A 21,461-nucleotide genomic window follows, 5' to 3' on the forward strand; every position below is an offset into this window, starting at 1 on the left:
AACCGTATCTGAACAAAACTATGGCAAATTATCCCCCCCCCCAAAAAAAGCTACACGGATCTCTGCTCAAGGGAATTTTTAACTTCCTTTCCTGACTGAAATGAAACATCAGTTTCAGTCAATTGGGTGAGAATACAAAAATGCCTTTGGGTATGTGAAGAGACTAGAGAGGGACCTCAGGATAACAAGCTGAATTAAGGGTGCGCTTTGTCATTTGTATCAGTTAGGTTTGTGTGCACCTTCAGTCTTAGTGATGTTTGCTGGTAGATCAACAGTGTGTGGGATGGTGAGTACAGACAGTCCTCGACTTACGACCACAATTGAGCCCAACATTTCTGCTGCAACGCAAGACAGTTGTTAAGTGAGTTTTGCCCCATTTTATGACTTTTGTTGCCACAATTGTTAAGTGAATTACTGCAGTTGTTGAGTTAGTAACATAGTTGCTGAGTGAATCTATGACACTGCAGCTGTCATAAATATGAACCCGTTGCCAAGCAAGACAGTTGTTAAGTGAATTTTGATTGTGTGACCGCAGGGATACTGCATCGGTCATAAGTGTAAAAAAGTCACATTTTGCAGTGCCACAGCAACTTTGAATGGTCACTAAATGAATGGCTGTAAGTCAAGGACTACTTGTCCACTTCCCAGCCCTTTTCTCAGCTTGGTGCCTTCTAGATGTGTTAGGACAAACAGGACATCTCTTTTGGGTTCAGAGGGATGGGAGGCCATTGTAGACCCCTTCGTATGGAGAATAATAACACTGGCTAGCACTGATGATGTTACCCAGTTTGGTAATGAAACGTCTGCAAGAAAAACACCAAGTTCAGAGAACATCAAGGACCCCAGTCAGTACTAATTGGGGGAAGGTAGCCATTAGTCTAGGTAGAACATCAACCCCATGGCTGCTGTTGAATTTGACATTTTGCCTCCAGAAGGGGAATGCTACCTGGTGGACAGATGTTGGCACCACCATTCAACAGGCACCATGCAGGACTCTGTCCAGCTGTGGGCTTATTTTGCAATTAGAAAACCAGGCAGGAACCCTGAGAGATTTTCAGAGAAGGATCATATTATCTGGCCCCTTGTAAACCTCTGCTTGAGTTTAGCAAGTGCCTAATAAAACTGCACCACCTCATTCCTCCCCTTTCACATACCCACACAACCACAGGGGCATGCTGCCGAGTTTTCCAGGAGAAGAGATGGTACGAAGTTTTCACACTGCAGTTAGTGCCTGATTTCCATTAATTCAGTCCCTAAAAATTCTTGTCTGACTTTGTTTTAAGAGTAAAGAGAACATAAAAATGACTTCTCTGTCTCTTAAGCATGGAACCGTACTATAACCAGCCTTGGTGATTGTTCTGATTTTAATGATTTCAGTCTCTGTGCAGTAAAGCAATAAGAACCTGCTTTGGGGTTTTGTAGGATCATGTCTATCTAGAAATAATACTAATACAATATTATTAAATTACTAATGGCCTCCTGGATCTTTGGGGAAAATTTGATTGTCAAAAGTTCCAAATCCAGTTAGAACTATCTGGTGGACTATGTGTAAATAGTGGTGGTGGTGGTTATGATAATGATGATGATGATGATGATGATGATGATAATGATAAGGAGGAGGAAGAAGAGAGAGGAGGAGGAGGAGGAGGAGAAGAGAAGGAGGAAGAGGAGGATGAACAAGAGGAGGAAGAGGAGGAGGAAGAGGAGGAGAAGGAGGTCAAATCCAATCTAAACATCTGGCTGTCTGTGTGACCAGCCATAGTTCAGCTAGTCATCAATGTACAATCATTTATTTAGTAACTGTTCAAAGTTACAATGGCAGTGAAAAAAATAACTTATGACTAGTCCTCACACTTATGATCACCGCATCCCCATGGTAACATGATCAAAATTCAGACCCTTGGCAACCAGCGCATAATCACAATGGTTGCAGTGTGCCAGGGTCATGTGATCCCTACGACTTACCTTCCCAGACAGTTTTAAACAAGCAAAGTCAATGGGGGAAGCTGGATTTGCTTAACAACCGTGTGATTCACTGAACAATTGCAGTGATTTGCTTAACAACTGTGGCATAAAGGTCATAAACTTGGACCCGACTCCCTTAACAATTGCCTTGCTCAGCAATGGGAATTCTTGTCCCTATTGCGGTCATAGGTCAAGGACTACCTGTACTTGGGAAAAACTCAGTAGGTGGACGAAAATGCCCAATCCAGTCTAAGCATCTGGCTGACTGTGTGATCAACTATATAAATAATAATAGTAATAATAATAATGATGATGATGATGATGATGATGATCATCATCATCATCATCACCATCATCATCATCATCATCATCATCATCCTTTATTTTTACTGAACTGGTAGAAAAGATCAAGTTGGAAGTGGTCTCCCTGGTATTCCTGGGATCTGCATTCTTAGAACATGGACTAGATTTACAAACATGCAAATCCTCAAACAATTCACCCTCGTTTTAGCCTAACCTAACACTTGTGCAAAGACACTAATCAAAAGGGAACCAGGTTGAGAAACTATAAAACGTCTGAGATAGTAGAAGATATCATTTTTAAGAGCATTTTCTTATAAAGCTTTGCAACTATAAAACTAATCTTCAGAATAAAATCTGTCTGTCTGCATTTTAGTGTCCAAGTATCATAGAAAAATGGAATTCCCTGTGGGCAGCCTTCTTCAATCTTCATTCACCTGGTGCCTTTTAAATGTATTGGATTCCCACAGTCCTTCTGCTAGTTTTGCAAACTAGATTCCCATTTATTCCTCCGATAAGTATTTACAGCCAAAGAGGCAGGGAAAGGATGTCCATGGGTTACCTGGATGCCTAAGGGCCCTAAGTCGTAACTTCACACCATGACTAAGGTTCTCGTAGTGTCCTCCCAGGGTGACCTTATCTGTCCAAGATGGGGCTGCCCATCAGAATTTTTATTTGTTCAAAACCTGTAGAGCCTGAAGTTGCTCTTCATCCGGTCCTCGGTTTTCCCCATCACCCTCAATCAGGAAATTAGAAGCAAAAGATAACATCTTCTATTCTCCTTTCAAAAAAAAAAAAAAAACCCAGAGGAAAAAAATTTGAATTTCACTTGCCACCCAAACCCTTTTCTGTTTGCATTTCTGGTGTGTAGTTGCTCAAAGAAATGCAAAAATTGCCTTTGAATTCAGCAACATGAAGAGGCCTAACTATTTCTTTTTCGACCGCCTGTTAGCATAGCCATCCCCTCTGGAAATGGATAAAAAAAATATATCATCCTTCTTACTGGCTCACCTCTCTCTCCCTGGTCGCCTTCCCAACTGACTAATAGCTTTAGGATCTTTCCTTTCCTTCTGATGGTTAGCAACTGCTACAGTTATTATTTGAAACCACCTTCCTTGGAATTGACTTGACCTAAATTGTGTTGCCTGCTGCTTCTGTGTAATGAGGAGCTCAGTTCTCAATGAATCTGTTTGATGGGGATTTTGGAGTTTAAAAATTCAGGTGTTTTGCGGGGTATAGTCAAAACAGTTAAATAAAACCCTCAAGATGGCAGCTGTGACATTGCAATTATTGCTCAGCCCCACACATGACAAACAGATGAAGCTTCAATCCCAACATCAAAGCCACTATCTTCTTTGTTTCTCCCTTTTTTTAAACCATCTCTGCAGACGTTTACATAGTCCAAGCACATTTAAATAGTTCCACCGTTGTTGCCAAAAAAAAAAAAATGTGATGAGGAGCTGAGGGTGTGTGTGTGTGTGTGTGTGTGTAAGTGTGTGCACATTAGATTTTTAAAAATAGATGGTCCCTTTCACCCAGAGCTGGAGCAGATCAATAACAGCAACTCAATTATAGAGTGGTGAAGATTTCAGAGCTGCTAAAAAACTTTCTTTCAAACTGAAATTCTCTATCTCTGAAGATTTATTTCTTCTGTTGAAGGTGTAGATCAGGGGTGTCAAACTGCCGGCCCGCAGGCCGGATGCGTCATGCCGAAACCCCGCCTGCCCTATTGCCGGCAATGGAAAAAAAGTTGCGATATGTCACGACACGTCACCTGACGTTGCGAGTTTGACACCCCTGGTGTAGATAGTCTTTGACTTACAACAATTCATTTAGCAATCATTCAAAGTTACAGTGGCAATGAAAAAAAAGGGACTTACAACTGGGTCCTCACATTTAACAATCATCGTAGCATCTCCACAGATAACAACTGCAGGGATTTGCCTAACAATCATGACAAACAAGGTTGTAAAGTCAGGCACAACTCATTAAATCGGCCTTGCTTAGCAATGGAAATTCTGGTTCCATTTGTGGTCATAAGTGGAGGACCATCTATATTGAGGGGAGGGGAAAACAGTTTAAATGGTGGACAGACCCTCCTATAATCAATGCCCAACCCACCACTTTTTATTTGGATTGGCACATGTCAAAAAAAGGGCAAAATAATGGCTTTCACCTTGATTTTTTTATTCCTCCCCCCCCCCCCCCGCACATCACCCCTGGGTAGCAAAAGATGCTATTGTGCAACGACAGTGTATGTGTGAGGTAGTGTGCCTTCGGAAAGGAAAGAAACCAGGTCAGCTGTACAGGTAGTCCTTGACTCATGATCACAGCTGAGAACAGAATTTCTGTTGGTAAGCAAGGCAGCAGTTGTTAAATGAGTCACGTCCAATTTTATGACTTTTTTTTTGCTATGGTTCTTAAGCAAACTACCACAGTTAAGTGAATTACGCAGCCATTAAGCAACTCCAGCTTCCCCATTGACTTTGCTGGTCAGGAGCTGGCCTGGGAAGATCACAAACGAGGATCACAAGCCCCTGGGATGCTGCCACCATCCTTCATATTTCCCGATTGCCAAGTACCTGAATTTTGTTCACATGACCATGGGCATGTTGTGTGGATTGTACGTGTGAGGACTGGGTTGTAAATCACTTTTTTTCAGTGCCGTTGTCATTTTAAATGGTGACTAACCAAGTGGTTGTTAGTCGAGAACTACCTGTAGTTTGCACATGTAGCTTAGGAACTGGTTCTGCGTATATGTATTTTCTTAGGTGGCTGTGTGCCTTTCTCTGTTGCTCCTTCTGTGCATGTCTGTCAGTCTCCACTAAAGAAGATGAAGGCATCACAAGGTACTGGCACGCTTGAGCCTTGCACGCCTGGCTGCTCGGGGAGGGGGGGAGAGGTTGCCCACCAAGCTGGAGATGCTCGTGCAGGCATCTGCTGCATCAGCTCATGGCCTCTGACGCCTTCTCTTGTTCCTTCGATCCTCTTTATGAGACTTCATCCAGCCAAGCCAGGCCTATAAATCCCAATGCTGGGAAAATAACCCTCCCTTCTTCCTTGAGGCCTCAGAACTGCACCAGATGATGCCAGCTTCTTCTGTCTCATGCTGCTGGGCCTTTGTCTCTTGACCTGGGGAGAAGTGAAAACAAAATCTTGGGTTTGTCTTGGCATGGTGTGAACCTCTTTGTCTGTGTCTTCTGAAGGAGAGCAACCAGGGGCTTCAAACTGTTTGGGACAACACTTCAGCCAGTACCTTGTTCTTAACTATTGACCAACTCTGGGTAAAGTTGAGGTCCAGAACATCTGTAAACCCCACCCCCACTGTTCAAGCCCAGTCTGCTCATTTCCTGATCCCTCATTGCAGCCACAAAATGTGTTAATCCATTAGTGCCAGCAACTCTTTGTTATGTTTCCAACTTTACGTTGCTTAGAGAGCCACCCAAATTTAAAGAGTTTTAAGGCGAACACCTACAGATGTTATACATGCCCATGTTGCACCAAACAGGAATATCTTAGCAACTGCATTTCTACATGTTTTGCTCCAGGGAGTTGTAATTGGCTGCCTCTGTAAACAAGATCAGGTGAACAGACTACATTTGCCACCATGTCAGATGCAAGATTAATCTGGCCTTAATACTTAATAGAATAACAGAATTGGAAGGGACCTTGGTGGTCTTCTAGTCCAACTCTCTGCTCAGGAAGGAAGCCCTATACCATTTCAGACAAATGGTTCTCCAATCACTTGAAAACTTCCAGTGCTGGAGCATCTACAACTTCTGGAGGCAAGTCGTTTCACTGGTGAATTGTTTTCACTGTCAGAAAATTTCTCCTTAGTTCTAGGTTGCTTCTCTTCCTGATTAGTTTCCATCCATTCCTTCTTGTCCTGCCTTTAGGTGCTCTGGAGAATAGCTTGACTCCCTCTTCTTTGTGGCAGCCCCTGAGATATTGGAACATGCTATCATGTCACCCTTAAATCCTTTTCATTAAACTAGACATACCCAGTACTTCTCAACCCCCCCTTTAACTGCTTCTTTTACCATAGCTACCCAGTTTGGCTAAGTCTACTTCATTTCTCTCAATCCCTCCACCCTTCCTCCTCAATGTCTAATCTTATGCATCCTACCTATTAATTTCTAAATGCAAACACAACCGTATTTAGGTGTGGGTCTCCATGATGAGCAAAAGAGCATAACGCAACCTGTTAATACCCACTAAAGTTTTGACTCAAGAGAAGCAGCAGCTATTTGGGAGTCAGTGGCTTTAATGGTGCTCAGGAAAGCCATTTAGTTGAGTCCTGCAGCCAGCAACAGGATCCAGGCCTTTTCTGCTCATTCCTAAGTTTGCAGGGTAAACACAAACTGGTCAGGTCCTTGGGTGAATTTACTCTGTTACCCTCAAGTATCTATTTGCTTTGAAGCGTTTTCGCCTTGCCTTTCTTAACTATTCTATCCAGGCAGATTACAATAAAGCTCAGCAATTTGGTCTCCTTCCAATCCAATGGCCAGCAAAACTGTAAAACAGGGACCAAATGCCTTCACTTGGACATGGTGTAAAGACAATGACGTCAGGGACCCCGGTGCCATAAGAGGAACTGCTTTTCTGGGATTAGCCCAAGGCCCGCTGTTACCGCAGAATGTTGGTTGGGAGGGGGAGGAGATATTGAGAAGATCAACATGGCATGTGTGGAAAGAGGATCCCTTTTGAGCCAAATTTCCCTAGGATCAGATGAGTTGAAAAGCTTCAGAAGGACTGAGGCCGTCGTGTTTTTATTCCGCCTGTTTAATTAGTACTGCTGGCTGGGCTGAAGAACCTGGGTAAGAGGTTGTCTGAAGCCCTTCCAACCTGTACTAACCCTCATCCCTTCTCCACGCTTTCCCCCTGGAGGGTCTTCACCCAGTGCTTTACCCCTGGTTTCTTTTATTAACTGGCCGGCTGAAAGTGCTGCTCATATCTACCTAAACTTATTATGGAAGGGAGGTGTCGCTGTTCCTCCTGTTTGCATAAGAGGAGGGAGAATAAAGAGGAACAGGATTTTGAGGCCTAAGAAAATCCCTTCTGCCCTCTACAGATAATCCACGATTATCAATAATTTGTTTAGCGACCATTCAGAGTTACAGCGGCATTGAAAAAAGTGACTTACAATTGATCCTTTCTCTTAGGATCAACACAGCATTTCTAGAGTCACGTGATCAAAATTTGGCTGCCTGGCAACTGGCATGTATTGGTTAATCTGCCTTGCCCAGATGCCATGAAGTTTCTTTTTACATGCTGAAGGGGAATGAGGACAATTGGTTTCTTAGCACCTGTTTTTCCTTCACATTTCTTTATCTATCAAATTTATTTGCCGCCCATCTCACTATTCAGGTGACTCAAAGCGGGAAAAATTGCCGAGTGACCATTAATTGTCTCAGGCTAGGTTTCTTCAGAAAATCCCAGTTAAATAGGACTTACAGGAAGTCCTTGACTTACAACCACAATGGAGTCTAAACTTTCCATTGCTAAGCTAGACAGTTGTTAAGTGAATTATGCCCCCAGTTACCACAGTTATTAAGTGAATCATTGCAGTTGTTCAGTGAATCGTGTGGTTGTTAAGTGAATCTGGCTTCCCCCATTAACTTTGCTTGTCAGAAGTCAGCCGAGAAAGTTAGAAATGATGATCACATGACCTGGGACACAGCAACCGGCATAAATATATGCCAGTTGCGAAGCGCCCAAATTTTGGTCACGTGACCATGGTGATGCTGCAGCAGTATTAATGGTGTGAAAAACAGTCATAAGTCAATTTTTCTAGTGCCGTTGTAACTTTGAGCAGTCCCTAAACGAATGGTTTATAAATTTGAGGATTACCTGTATTTGCAAACGAGGGTGCAAAATAGATCGACCACAAATATCTCTTCAGACTTCTAGAGCAGCGAACCCCAACCCCCGGTCCGTGGACCAGTGCCAGGCCACGGCATGCCAGCAACCGGTCCGCACAAACAAGCAAAGCTGCATCCATGGGATGCAGGCAGCACACAAAACTACGCACCCTCCGATCTGTGGAAAAAACTTTCTCCATGAAACTGGTCCCTGGTGCCCAAAAGGTTGGGGACCTCTATTCTGGAGCTCTTTTATTCAGACATGTGTTGATTCAGAATATATATATATATTTAAAATTAAGTTAACCCTGCTCCTTCGCCTTCTACCAGCAGCTGGGTCAGTGCTGCAGATCCAGCTGCTCTTAAAGTTGTAGTAGTGGAACAAAATCATACCCTTGGCCCTCTCGTACCCATTTCTGGAAGCTGCCCCCACGAATTGCCGAAGAATTTCAGCTGCAGGGGTGGGCGGAGAAAAAGGCATGAAAAACCCCAACCACCTTGAAATCCAGGCTGATGCCTTCGCTCCTGGCAAGGGGAAAAAATATGCAGTTTTCTCTCTAAGACAACACCGGAGAGCTTTTCCATGAAAACACCTTGACTCACCCCCTCCTTCACCCTCCCTCCTGACCCAGCATCACTGTTTCCGAATACCAGGAGACCTTTTTTTTCTTTCCTTACCTCATGGCAAAGGCGCCGGGATGACTCTCTTGCAGGAAAGGAATTCCCTAACCCAACAATCCTTCTCTCTCTGCCCTGCTTGTCCAGCAGACGTGTATTCAGAAGCACTGCCAGATGTTTCTGAGGGGCACCTCTGGACCATTCCCGAGTTCACTCCACATCTCAGACAGGACTTTTTCACACCTAGCCTAACCCTCAGAAAGTCTCCTGCAGTCCCCCACCTCCATAACCTGAACATAAGACACCCTTAGTCTTAAAATGCTCGCTCTCTGTCATGGCAGATGCCCTTCCAGTGAAATGCACCTCAGAGACAAGCAGGACTTGGGGTGAGGGTGGGGGTGGGGCTCTTGCTTAGTAAAGCAAGGTTTAGAAAACTATGGAAGGCCGTCAAATGCTTCAGTTTCACACATTGCTGCAGTACAGGTAGTCCTCGAGTTACAATCATTTGCTTAGTGACTGTTCGAAGTTACAATGGCACTTCTGACCAGTCCTTGCACTTATGACCATCACAGTATCTCCACAATCACATGATCAAAATTTAGACACATAGCCACTGGCATGTATTTATGGCAGTTGTAGCATGCCAGGGTCATATTTGATACCTTCCCAGCTAGCTTCTGACAAGCAAAGTCAGTGGGGGAAGCCAGATTTGCTTAACGACCGCATGATTCATTTAACAACTGCAGTGACTCGCTTACCAACCATGGCGAAAAGGTTGTAAAATCGTGCATGAGTCACTTAACAACAACTTTGCTTAGCAACAGGAATTGTGGTGGTAAATCAAGGATTCCCTGTACAGCGTTACCTTTTGGAGGGATTATATAAGAGATTTTGTTCTTCCATTTTCTCGTCTTTTCACATTACTTTTGCACATTTGCGATCAACCAACCTCAGTGTGACTGTGACCCATCTATAAAATGACATAGCCAGCATTAGCTTGGCTATTGTAGTCAATCACAGTCTAGGTTTGCTTCCTAAACTCACCAAAATGATCTGGGTTCACCCAGAGGGCAAAGCGACACAGAACCACACAGTCGAGGCTAACTCTATTAACGTATTGTGTGAATGGATCTGCTAAGATCTAGTGGAGGGTGTTGGGTGAACATAGCCATAGAATACAGCAGTATCACAGGATTTGTTTTGAGTAGACTTAATTAGAAACTTAAAGAATTTTGAACCAGGAACCGGCTGCAGGGTTTAGATCACCTCAAGGCCCCAAACACACACACACACACACACACACGCACGCACACACACACACACACACACACACACACACACACACACACAGAGAGAGAGAGAGAGAGAGAGAGAGAGAGAGAGAGAAATATTTTAAAATATTCCTTGACACTTCTCTCTCACCAAGTGGAAGAAAGAAGTCTTTTGAAGAAGGAATGTTAGTGCAGGGGTGGGGGTTAGATTCCAGAAGTAAAAATGTGTATAAACTAACATTAAATTCTTCAGGCACTGCATTCATCCATCAAAGTGACAGAGAAAAGGACATGACTTGAAAACAGGCGATGGGCCTTGAACCCTTAGCCCCAGAGGATGAATTGAGAAGTACACACGCAGGAGTATGCATTAAACCTACTTTGCAAGGTCCATTATAAGCCTAGGGGTGGCATTCAGACAACATACTAACCTTAGTTCATTATTTGCGGTTTACAAATAGTCCTCAGTTTACGACCACAATTGAGACTGGAAAATTCAGTGTTAAGCAGTGTTGTCATTAAGTGAGACATTGCATGACTGCACCCAATTTTACAACCTTTTTTGACATGGCCATTAAGTGAGACATCATGTGACTGACTCATTGCCTTCTGCTGGCTTCCACATTGCATGTTGGAAGCCAGCTGAGAAAGTTGCAATAATGTGACCCTGGAACTCTGCAACCATTTATCACAATAAAATCACAAGAGGGTGCCATGATGGTCATAAGTGCAAGAAGTCACTTTTTGTAACTTGTAAGTCACTTTTTTCAATGCCTTTGTAACTTTAAGCGGTCGCTAAATGAATGGTCGTAAGTTGAGGACTACCTATATTCTGTTTTGCAAACTCACCACTCAAGGTAGCATGTGAAATCAGAGCAGATTCATTCAGAATAAGCAAGTCTGGAGCAAACCCAGGGCTGCAGAGCTGGGGCACTGAAAATGAACGTCATCCATCTTGTCTATGGAGATTCTCTGTTGTCCAAGTCATGGTTGTCCCACAGGTGCTTTCTCAAAAGTCAACTGGACTTTCTTTGTTTTTGCTTGAAGATGCTTTGCTTGTCATCCAAGAAGCTTCTTCAGTTCTTCTTCAAGCAAAAATAAAGAAAGAGCTTTTGGGAGGAGAAGCAAAATGTCTTCAAGCAAAAACAAAGAAAGTCCAGGTGCCTTTTGAAAAAGCAACTTTGGGCCAACAACCTTAGAAATCTGCCCCCAGCCTAAGATCTCTCCCTAAGCTACTGGACAGAGTTCCTTATCTGTGAACTCTCTGCCTTTAAGGGTCCATGTTAAGCCATGAGAATCAGTCACAAATCAGTTAGTAGAGTCCAGAATAGTAAAACAAATAAATGAGTGGAATCTCTTCAAGGTGCTAATCAGGATAGTGTTTTAAAATGGTTTCCCGCTTTTGAAAGGAAGGGATACCCTTCGTGGATGTAGACCTTCCTTTGCTCTCTTCTCACACACATCAAAGTCCAACTCTTAGAGAAAGAGTTGGAAAAACAGATTTCCCTATAAAAGGGATGCGCAAGAATTTACAAGTAAATTTCACGCTATTTCTCAAGAATTCAGAGATGGAAGTTTCCCATCGCTCTACAAATGTTAATCAGCTCACCAATACAAGAAAGTCAGAGTCACACCCAACCATAGTTTCATGAATTAGTCCCAGTCTATGAGTCATTATCAGTGACTGTCTCTCTTGCGGTTTACAGAGATGGTAGTCCCATATGTACAGGTGATGTTTTGGAAAAGTTGGTTTATAGCCACTGGCTTTCTAACAGCCATCCTTGGCCTCTGTTTTTTTTTTTATCTTTGCAGACGGCGTGTGTCAGATTGTAGTGATGCTACTGAGTCTGTATGAGGGACTCTGGGCTGCACCTAATCCCAGACTAAAGCCCACAGACCCCCGGATGGAGTTTGATTCCATTATTGCCTTGACCAGAAACCTGCTAACTGACACCAAGACCCTCTCCAACCACTTTGTAAGTCCAGCAGTCTTCCCTATTAGAGTCCATTGGATATTATTATTATTATTATTATTATTATTATTATTATTATTATTATTATTATTATTATTATTATTATTATTATTATTATTATTATTATTATTATTATTATTATTATTACTATGCAAAGAAACAGGAAAAAAATAATTGATCTTGTCATCAGGTCATGTAAGATTCCATAAACAGATTATAAACACCAACACTGGAACATCTATAAAAATTATCATGTACCAATTATGAAAAAATGATGGGAGCATAAAGTTGAAAAAGTAGTAAAAAAATGAACAGGTTAAAATATTGTGGGATTTCTGAATATAGACTGATAGTCTTGGGTCATAACATACCAGATTATTTTATTATTTAGTGTATGGCAAACATGCCAGATATAACTGGTTAAGAGAAGAAAGCATGGATAATTGATGTGGCAACACCAGGGAATAATAGAATAGAAGACAAAGAAGTCAGGAAAGTATCAAGATCTGAAAATCGAAACTGAAAGATTATGGTATAAACTGGCTGTGATGGTTCCAATGATTAGCAGCACACTGTATGCCATACCACAAAAATCTTGGACGGCACTTAGACAATCTGCAGGTTGACAAAATGTCCATTTGTCAATTGCAAAAAGTCACACAGCTGGGATCTCCACATATACTATGCTGATACATTATGACATCCTAAATTCTTGGAAAGAACTCAATGTGTTTGATGGCCAACACCAGCTAAAGAACTGGCAGTTGTGACTTCACATTGTTGTGAACAGATAACAATAAAAATAATAATGGAAGCAGCCTTTATAAAATACATAAAAATCTGAATCGTGGACATTGCCATATCTGGAGAGGGCAGAACAGAAGAGAAAGAACTGGAGACAATCACAAAATACTAATCCTGAAAATAGAAGTGCAGTAAAACTGCGGCAAAAGAAAGCAAAGGTAGTACCAATAGTGATAGGCACCTTGGATGCAATCCCAAAACATCTGGAGCACCACTTAAACACCGTCATTGACAAATTCACCATCAGTCAATTGCAAAGAGCAGCTTTACTTGGAACAGCTTACATCCTGCAACCATACATCTAACACCATCAAACAACATCTACCTATCAAGGTCCTTGGATAGATAAAAATGCCAAATTCAGTGTAAACATCTGGCTGATTGTGCAACCAAACGTAAGAAAGCCACCTTCTACAAAGGCATTGTTCACAGAGCAGTAGAAAGATACACAGAGCTTGTTAAGATAGGGTAGTTTTTCTCAAACTTAGTAACTTTAAGGTAGGGTTAAGGGTTGAGAAACACTTATTGAAAGGCTTCAGGGTGTGCGACTGGAATTCTTTCAATATTTGCTTCTGCGTAACAAATACCCTGTGTCTATGTGCTCTTGTGTGTGCACAACAAAACCCAGAGCAGGGTGCATATATTCTTGGGTCACATGACCAGGAAGTAGATGGGCTTAGAATGGAGCAGTTGGCAACATTCTGAGCCACTGCCCAGCTGCCTCTCCTATAGGGATGCATTAGTGCAGGCATCTTCAAACTTGGCCCTTTTATGACTTGTGGACTTCAACTCCCAGAATTCCTCAGCCAGCGTGCCTGGCTGAGGAATTCTGGGAGCTGAAGTCCACAAGTCATAAAAGAGCCAAGTTTGAAGACCCCTGCATTAGTGAAACATTTTCTTGGTTGTTTATCTCCGCTGCCTGCAGCCTTACTCAGGCCATTTTTGAGCTCAGTATTTCTTTTGCTGGTTTTTCCCATCATACCAAATTTGGTGCCATTCTCTTCATTTTCCAGAGACTTGTCCTGTCGATGGACCAATGGGCAGATGAGTAGGAAGAATAAACAGAAAACTGCTCTGAGCTTCTAATAAAAATCAGTTACCTTAGACTTAGAGGACATTTGGGTTATTGTTTTGATTATGCTAAGTTAGTCCTTTTAAAAGTAAGGTCAGCTTTCCTTTCCTTCACAATTCTCTCTCTTTGTGTTCTCTGTGCAGAAGAAACATTTCCCAGCAGATGGTGAACACAAGCTTGAAACACTGCCAGTTTTATCCATGAATGCTGTAGAACTTGCCAACATCCAGGTAAAAACAGCCTCCTTTTTTTTCTGGTGCCCCTTTAAGATTCTTCCTGGCACCATAGCTTCTTTCTAGAAGCCGGTCTTTCCCAGTCTGATGCCCTCTCAATGTGCTGAATGAAGTAATGTAGTCCAAAATATTTAAAGAATACCAGTTTGGAGAAGGCTCATCTTCTGTCTGATTGGAATATAATATTTCTATGAGAATAGTGACTTTCTCACCATGGTCCCCTCCAGATATGTTGGACCAGTGGTGGTGAACCTATGGCACGGGTGCCAGAGGCGGCAGTCAGAGCCCTCTCTGTAGGCACGTGCACCATGCCCCGGAGATGGCAACTGTCCCTCTTCAACCAGCCGCCTGCTAATTTGCTGAGGTCCCACATGGCCGGATGCACCCTTTGCACGGCTGGTTTCCCTCCCCCCATCCCATGCCTCCTGGTTTCACGTGCTCTCCTTTTCCCGGGCACGACCCACTGCATCGCCTCCTCAGCTGTTGGTCGGCCATCCAGCTCAGAGGCGGCTTCTTTGAACTGCTGGCGGCGGGCTGCGGAGCCCCACAGTGCACCAGCTGTGGCTGCTGACGGACACCGTCAGCCCCAAGGCGCTCGCTGGTTTCTGCGTGCGGGGGCTGATGGTGTCAGGCAGCAGCCGCCCCGGACCTTGCCTTGACCCATGGCAATGGCACCCCCACCCTGCCTCGCCTCAACCCGCAGGACGAGCCTCCTGCCTACCGCCCCACCTGCCAGAGACCCCCTGGATCTCCCCCAACCCTGCCCACCCCCCACAGGCATCCCTCCCCACGAGCAACATTGAGGTGACCATGCCCACCTTGGCCACACCCACCCAATCTGCCATGACTACCACAGCCATGCCTATCCAGTGGGCCACACCCACCTGGCACCCGGTGATAAATAAGTGGGCTTTGGGTTGCAGTTTGGGCACTCGGTCTCTAAAAGATTCACCATCACTGTGTTGGACAATGGTTCCGGTTATGTTCCAGGTTCATGGGAATTGTATTCCAACATAATCTGGAGGACAACAAGCTCTGGAAAGCACTTGTAAGAAGTCCAATTGGTGGTGATTTCAGATGCTTGACAGCAGCCTTCTCCAACTAGACACTGTACAGATATATGAACTTCAACTCCCAGAATTCCTCAAACAGCATAACTATTGCTGAGAATTCTGGCAGTTGAACCAGGCTGGGGAAGGCTGCTTCGTCATCGTTCCACTTTTCTTTTCCTTTTGGTGACTTTTCCCCATTTTCTCTGGAGACCCATATCAAACCAGTTGCTGTCCCATGTCCCCAGCATCTCAGTTTCTCTGTTGCAAGGCAAGAATGGGGCCGCAGCATCATTCTCCTTCCTAATTTCTGTATGGTTTTCCCTTCCTTCAGGTTTCTGCAGGTCTAGTCCGGTTTGCCTCCGATTTGCAAAGCTACCAACGGCATTTTGAGTGGCTGAAGAAGTCAGCAACATGGCTGCGGCCCATGGAGCATGATATTGGCACAGTGCACACTCGGCTTGAACGCCTCCTTAGAAGATTGGAACACGTGGTAAGGTTGAAATGAGTAGGCTCAGAACAATAATATCTGTGCTGCAAACCTTGAGGCAGCCACCAGGTGGCAGCAAATATTCAGATTTTTTATGTCTCTTTGCTGCCATCTAGTGGTTTCCAGCATCTTTTCATTCCAAATATGGTAGCTCCAAATTGGCAGATCATACAGCTGTATGATCATTGGGGACAGTTGTCTAAATTGAGTTTGCTAGTCTTCTTGTGGACAATTCATCTCACACTTGTCCTTTTCTCTCCAGATGACGAGGCTCAATATCACACGATCCAATGATGCTTTGCCAACCCTCCCAACCCATGGAACCCACTGGTCTGTTGTCCAGGCTGGACATGCCATTGTCCATTCGTTTCACCTTTATTTAGACTGGGCAGCCCGAGTGCTGGTCTTGATCCGGAAGAAACTGTGAAAAACCAAGAAACAAAACTGTCCAGGATGTTTTGGAGATGTTCTTCACCAACCAGGAACTCTTATCTGGAAATCCCCTATGGAGGAGGGCTCAAAGAAGGAAGGAAAGGCTATGAGACTAGATTCCTCTTTTAACGGTTGCAGTGGAGTGGGAAGAGAGAAGATTTGCCTACCCACTCATAACTTTTCTACATTGTGGGGATGTTGTGGAACAGGAGATGGCTTTCTCGATTCCCTTAGAATGATCGTCTTATCTTCTCCCTGCAGGCTTGGAAAATAATTGGGGAAAGCATGCTACCCCTTTTTTCAAGGAAAATTTTAAACCCTCCTGCTCTCCATTGATAGAATATAACTCATTCGGACATTGTGCATTGATCTGTGTCAAGTAGAGGGGGAATACCGCTTGGAGGGTACCATTTACAAATCTTGCAGTATTATCCATAATGGTGACGGAATCCCTATTTCACACACAACTTTGGGACCCTTACTGATCTTGCCTGCAGGGATACACAATCTATGTTTCCCTCCCAGTTTATGCTGGGGAGAGCAGTGTGGGGGAGGAGCTATGCCGTATAAGTCTAGGCCGATCCGTACCCTGGTGCCCTTCTGATGGGCAGGTCCATGTTGGTTGGGGTTTGTGGAAGTTTTAATCTCAACATAAGTGGAGGGCATGAGGTTAGGGGTAGTTTTTCCATGGAAAGTCACTGCTATCCTGCTAATTGAGAAGAGCAATAGCACTTAGACTTATATACTGCTTCATAGTGCTTTACATCACTTTCTAAACCAAAGTTCGCAACCATTCTGGGGGGGGAGAGGGGATGATTCTGTGTGAGCGGCCGGCAAGCACACGCATGCAGCTCCATTTGCGTGAGCAGTGGGCACCCACCCCCACTGCCTGCACAAATGGATCGCAGGCACACATGCTCACCTGATGCTTGCGCAAGTGGGCATATGTGCACACGCGCTCACCTGCCGCTTCCACAGCCTGGTTCTAAACAGCTCACAGCCCAGGGATTGGGAACCCCTGCTCTAAGCAGTTTACAGAATCAGCATACTGTCCCCCCCACCAACAATCTGGGTCCTCATTTTACCAACCTCGGAAGGATGGAAGCCTGAGTCAATTTTTAAGCCGGTCAGGATCGAACTGCTGTCAGTTGGCAGAGTTAGCCTGCAATATTACATTCTAACCAATGCACTACCAGCGCTCCTGCATAAGAACCTGCGTAAAGGCATACTCCTGGATACTCGAAAGATTTAAAGATTCTGGAGTGTAAAGGAAGGAAAGGTATATCTTGAAATGTGGAAGTGCACCCTTCATGGGGAGGCTGGACCTTCTCAACCTGTCATCCTCTTTTCAGTAATAGACCCCTACTGGTTTCTCTGTATCCAATTACAGGATATCCAATTCAGGTCAAAACCTGTAGCCACTAATCAACAGAGAATTAATATCTTCAGCAAACCCAGCACAGGATGGGCTACATTGAAGCCTGTTATTAGTTACCATTTTGATCCTATTAACCTTAAAAGAATGCTCCTCGCACAAAATTAATAGAGCAGCTGCAAGGTGGTTGGCAAAATATTTTTTTTTGAGAGTGGAGGACTAATTTACAAATATAAATCCATTAAGAAAAAGCACAAGATGGAGAAACATTGCTCTGTTTCTCTCAAACCTGCATTTACTAAAAGAAAATATATTTTTTCTTTAGTAAAGCAACTATACCAGTGGTGGCGAACCTATGGCACGGGTGCCAGAGGCGGCACTCAGACCTCTCTCTGTGGGCGCACCATCACCCCAATCCTAGGCCTTCAGCTGGGTTTTATAAAACCTTTTCACTTTAGGCCTCCGCCGCCGTGTGCAAAAAAAAAAAAAAAGGTTCAATCAGTCAATTTTAACTTCTCGCGGGGAAAAAAAGATCTTGCAAAGTTGGAATTGATTGATTGAACTTTTTAGTCCCACCCAGTCTGTCATTACCACCATAGCCACGCCCACCCAATGGGTCATGCCCACCTAATGGGCCACACCCACCCAAAGGGCCACACCCACCCGGCACTCGATGATGCATAAGTGGATTTTGGGTTGCAGTTTGGGCACTCAGTCTCTAAAAGGTTCGCCATCACTGAACTATACTATTATTCATATGCACGTTGATGGAGATTCAATTAACTGGACAAGCAATTAAAATTGAAAGAGTTTAAAGGGAATTTTTAAGCATTTGGGTCACTTTTCTCCTAATGAGATATTTGTTTAGAAGTATATAAAATTCAATCTCAGAGTTTTCCCTTTTCGTTTTAGCAACTTCTAAAAATATCCTATACACATAAATATGGAGAAACATGTGAGTTTTTCTATACTTGCTTCAAAGGAATTTACCTGAGAATGAAAAAAGTGAAGTTGAGGTTATAGGAAATTATGTTCCAGTTTCCAAATAAAAACTTGGATAAATAAGTGTATTCCTGCTTTCCTTTAGCAGCAGCGCCCCCTGCTGGATGAAGTGTGTTTCTGTTAAGCCAGTCAGCATTTAACTTCCAGAAAGTTAACTGGGTCATACAGTATAAGAAGGACCAAATATGATTGCTTCAAATTCAGAAGAATTTTAAAATTGCAATAATACCCCACACTACACAGTTGAATTCAAACAGGATCATGCAACACAGAAATAAGAACAGAAATCTAATCCTTCCTTCCAGGATGATATTATATTTTTAAATAGGGTTTTCTTGTTTAATATTCTTTAATGCAAGAATAGGCACCTGTGGCCTCCAAATATTGCTGGATTCCAACTCCCATCATCCCTGAGCAGTATAGCCACTGATCGGGGATAGTAGTAGTTGTTCTTCATCAACATTTGGTTCCCTAATACTGTATGAAATTGTTATTAACCCTTCTCTTTTTCCAATAACCCTATACTTCATAATCCCTAATATTTATAAAGTCGTTAGAATTCATCCTTGTAAGTTATTATTTTTTATTTATCTGTTCCCAGTCTGGGTCATTTTATTAATTATTGTTTTTTGTCATTGTGGTTATTATTATATTAATATTATTAATAATGTTATTTTATTTTGAGTATTTTCCAAGTATTTATTGACCTGCCTCTCTCTTTTTCCCTCCAACTTTTCCTTTTTGTAATAAAAAAAGATTTTTTTTTTCAAAAGATGGGAAAAACTACATTTGAAATAAAACTTCACAAAGGCCTAAAATGAACGAGTCTTGTCTTCACTGTGTGTGGGAGGAGAGAACCTGGTTCAGTTATTAGAAATGAAAATGATTCATTTAAAATAATGGCTGTACAGGCAGTCCTTGCCACCTTTTATTCAGTGACTGTTCAAACTTACAATGGCACTGAAAAAAGTGACTTATGACCATTTCCCACATTTATGAGCATTAAAGCATCCCCATGGTCATGTCATCAAAATTCGCTTGGCAACTAGCATGTATGCATGATGGTTGCAGGTGTCCTGGGGTCATGTCATCATCTTTTGTGACCCTCTGATGAGCAAGTTCAATGGGAAAGCCAGATTCACTTTGCCACCATGTTATTTACTTAACAACTGCAGTGATTTACTTAACAACTGTGGCAAGAAAGCTTGTAAAATGGGGCAAAACTCACTTAACAATTGTCTCGCTTAGCAACAGAAATTTCGGGCTCAGTCTGTGGTCGTAAGTTGAGACCTACCTTCAGTCAATGGATAGAATAGCAGCCAGTTCATTGATCTTGGTCATTGGGTTGTCTTGCAAGACATTTGGATCACTTCCCATTTGTACAGCCTTTTTCCACTTGCCCTTAACAATGGCATAGAAATAGGACCGCAACATCTTTTTCCCTCGTGTCCCTGTGATGTTCCTTCATCTTCCTCTCTAGCCCAGTGAGACAGGCCTAATTTATCCTTAGCTAGAACATGATTAAAAGTAGCCTTTTCCCTCTTATTTTGATTCTTCCTGGTGGAAACCTGGAAGCAGGTAACATCTGTTAGGCATATCCACCCATTATCTAGAAGTTGAGATGGCAAGGGATGGGGACAGAGGCAGCAGAGGCAGAAGGGAGACCGTCCAGGTGGTTAGCAACTTCCATAACTAGTATTGCATAGCATTTTGCCAGCTCAAGGATGGTTAGACAACCCTTCAACTTAGCAATGAGGAAAGCCTTCACCCACTTGATATCCTTCACCTATAACCAAAGCCCACCCATCACTCCAGCTAGCTTGGAATGTGCAGGTAGCCCTTGCCTTACAACAGTTCATTTAGTGACCATTTAAAGTTACAACAGCACTAAACGACTTATGACCATATTTCACACTTAGCAACCATTGCAGCATCCTCATGGTCACGTGATCAAAATTCAGATGCTTGGCAACTGACTCATATTTATGACAGTTGCAGTGTCCTGGCATCATGTGATCACTTTGTGTAACCTTCTGACAAGCAAAGTCAATGGGGAAACCAGATTCACTTAACAACCGTGATACCAACTTAACAACTGCAGTGATTCATTTAACAACTATGGCAAGAAAGGTTGTAAAATGGGGCAATAACTTAACAAATGTCTCACTTAGCAACAGAAATTTTGGGCTCCATTGTGGTCGTAAGTCAAGGACTACCTGTATAGGGGTGTTATCTAAAGTGGAGAACAACTGGTTTGACCAGATCCTGATTTGTTATGATCAGGTAAGAGATCAGGCTCAATTCTGGCATCCCTGGCCAGCCACTGGCCCTATGCACCTGTCCTTGATCCTTCAACATTGACTGTGGCAACCTTGATGGATGGGCCATCCTCTTGGCTTGAGTGGGAAACTTGATAAAGTATCTTGGATAGGAACATTGCTGGGACACTGATGGGGCTAACTTGTACTTTTCCAAATGGAATGGCAGAGAAACATCTCCATTCTAAGTTTTGGTTCCTCCTAAGTGGCCTGTTGTTGTTTGTCCATCGATTTCGATGAAGACCTTGACGTCTTGGGTCAAGATGTCAAGACTTGCGTGTGGATTGGATTAAAGTGAGGGAGAGGTGCGCATAGTCAGCCTCACTCTCTCTTCCCATATTCCATCTTGTTCCAATGGCAGGACAAAAGTCAAGACAGCTGGAGATGGGCTGGGCGCGGTGGCTGACCAGGGCATCTTTCGTGTCTTGCCGTGCTCTCAGCGTACCACATCGCTTGCAGAAACTGCCTTCATGACCGTTGGTCCTATTTTAATAGGTCTATCCGCTCAATCCGCCAGAGTCTGTCTTCACATGCTCGGGATAGACAAATCCTTTGCTCACCGAATGTCAAAGACACAACGGCTACTCTCGACCTGGTTTGGCCAGCCTGTCGAAGCTGTTGTCCGGGGTGTGGCCGCTGCGCATGTTACAGCTACTAGGAGCCACAGGTGAGAGCTGAGTGTCAGGTGGGGACCAAAG

At 43.4% G+C, this 21,461-nt stretch overlaps 1 protein-coding gene across 1 annotated transcript; it reads left to right on the plus strand.

Annotated features, from left to right (window-relative positions):
- Positions 1-10,324: 10,324 nt before the first annotated feature.
- LOC107283079 (interleukin-11) lies at positions 10,325-16,063 on the plus strand. Its single transcript, XM_015810930.2, has 5 exons — positions 10,325-10,364; positions 11,828-11,991; positions 14,008-14,094; positions 15,481-15,639; positions 15,899-16,063. The coding sequence occupies exons 1-5, from the start codon at positions 10,325-10,327 to the stop codon at positions 16,061-16,063; spliced, it is 615 nt and encodes a 204-aa protein (XP_015666416.2).
- Positions 16,064-21,461: the final 5,398 nt, after the last annotated feature.

Source organism: Protobothrops mucrosquamatus, unplaced genomic scaffold (assembly GCF_001527695.2).
Source record: "Protobothrops mucrosquamatus isolate PMUCROS unplaced genomic scaffold, P.Mucros_1.0 scaffold25, whole genome shotgun sequence".
Taxonomy (NCBI): Eukaryota; Metazoa; Chordata; class Lepidosauria; order Squamata; family Viperidae; genus Protobothrops; species Protobothrops mucrosquamatus.

What these genes read in the sequence shown, in the direction of transcription:
- LOC107283079 (XM_015810930.2), top strand. Translation starts at nt 10,325, where the DNA reads ATGGGCCTTGAACCCTTAGCCCCAGAGGATGAATTGAGAA. An exon ending in AGACCCTCTCCAACCACTTT is followed by an intron (nt 11,992 to 14,007) that starts GTAAGTCCAGCA and finishes TTCTCTGTGCAG; the next exon opens with AAGAAACATTTCCCAGCAGA. An exon ending in TAGAACTTGCCAACATCCAG is followed by an intron (nt 14,095 to 15,480) that starts GTAAAAACAGCC and finishes CCCTTCCTTCAG; the next exon opens with GTTTCTGCAGGTCTAGTCCG.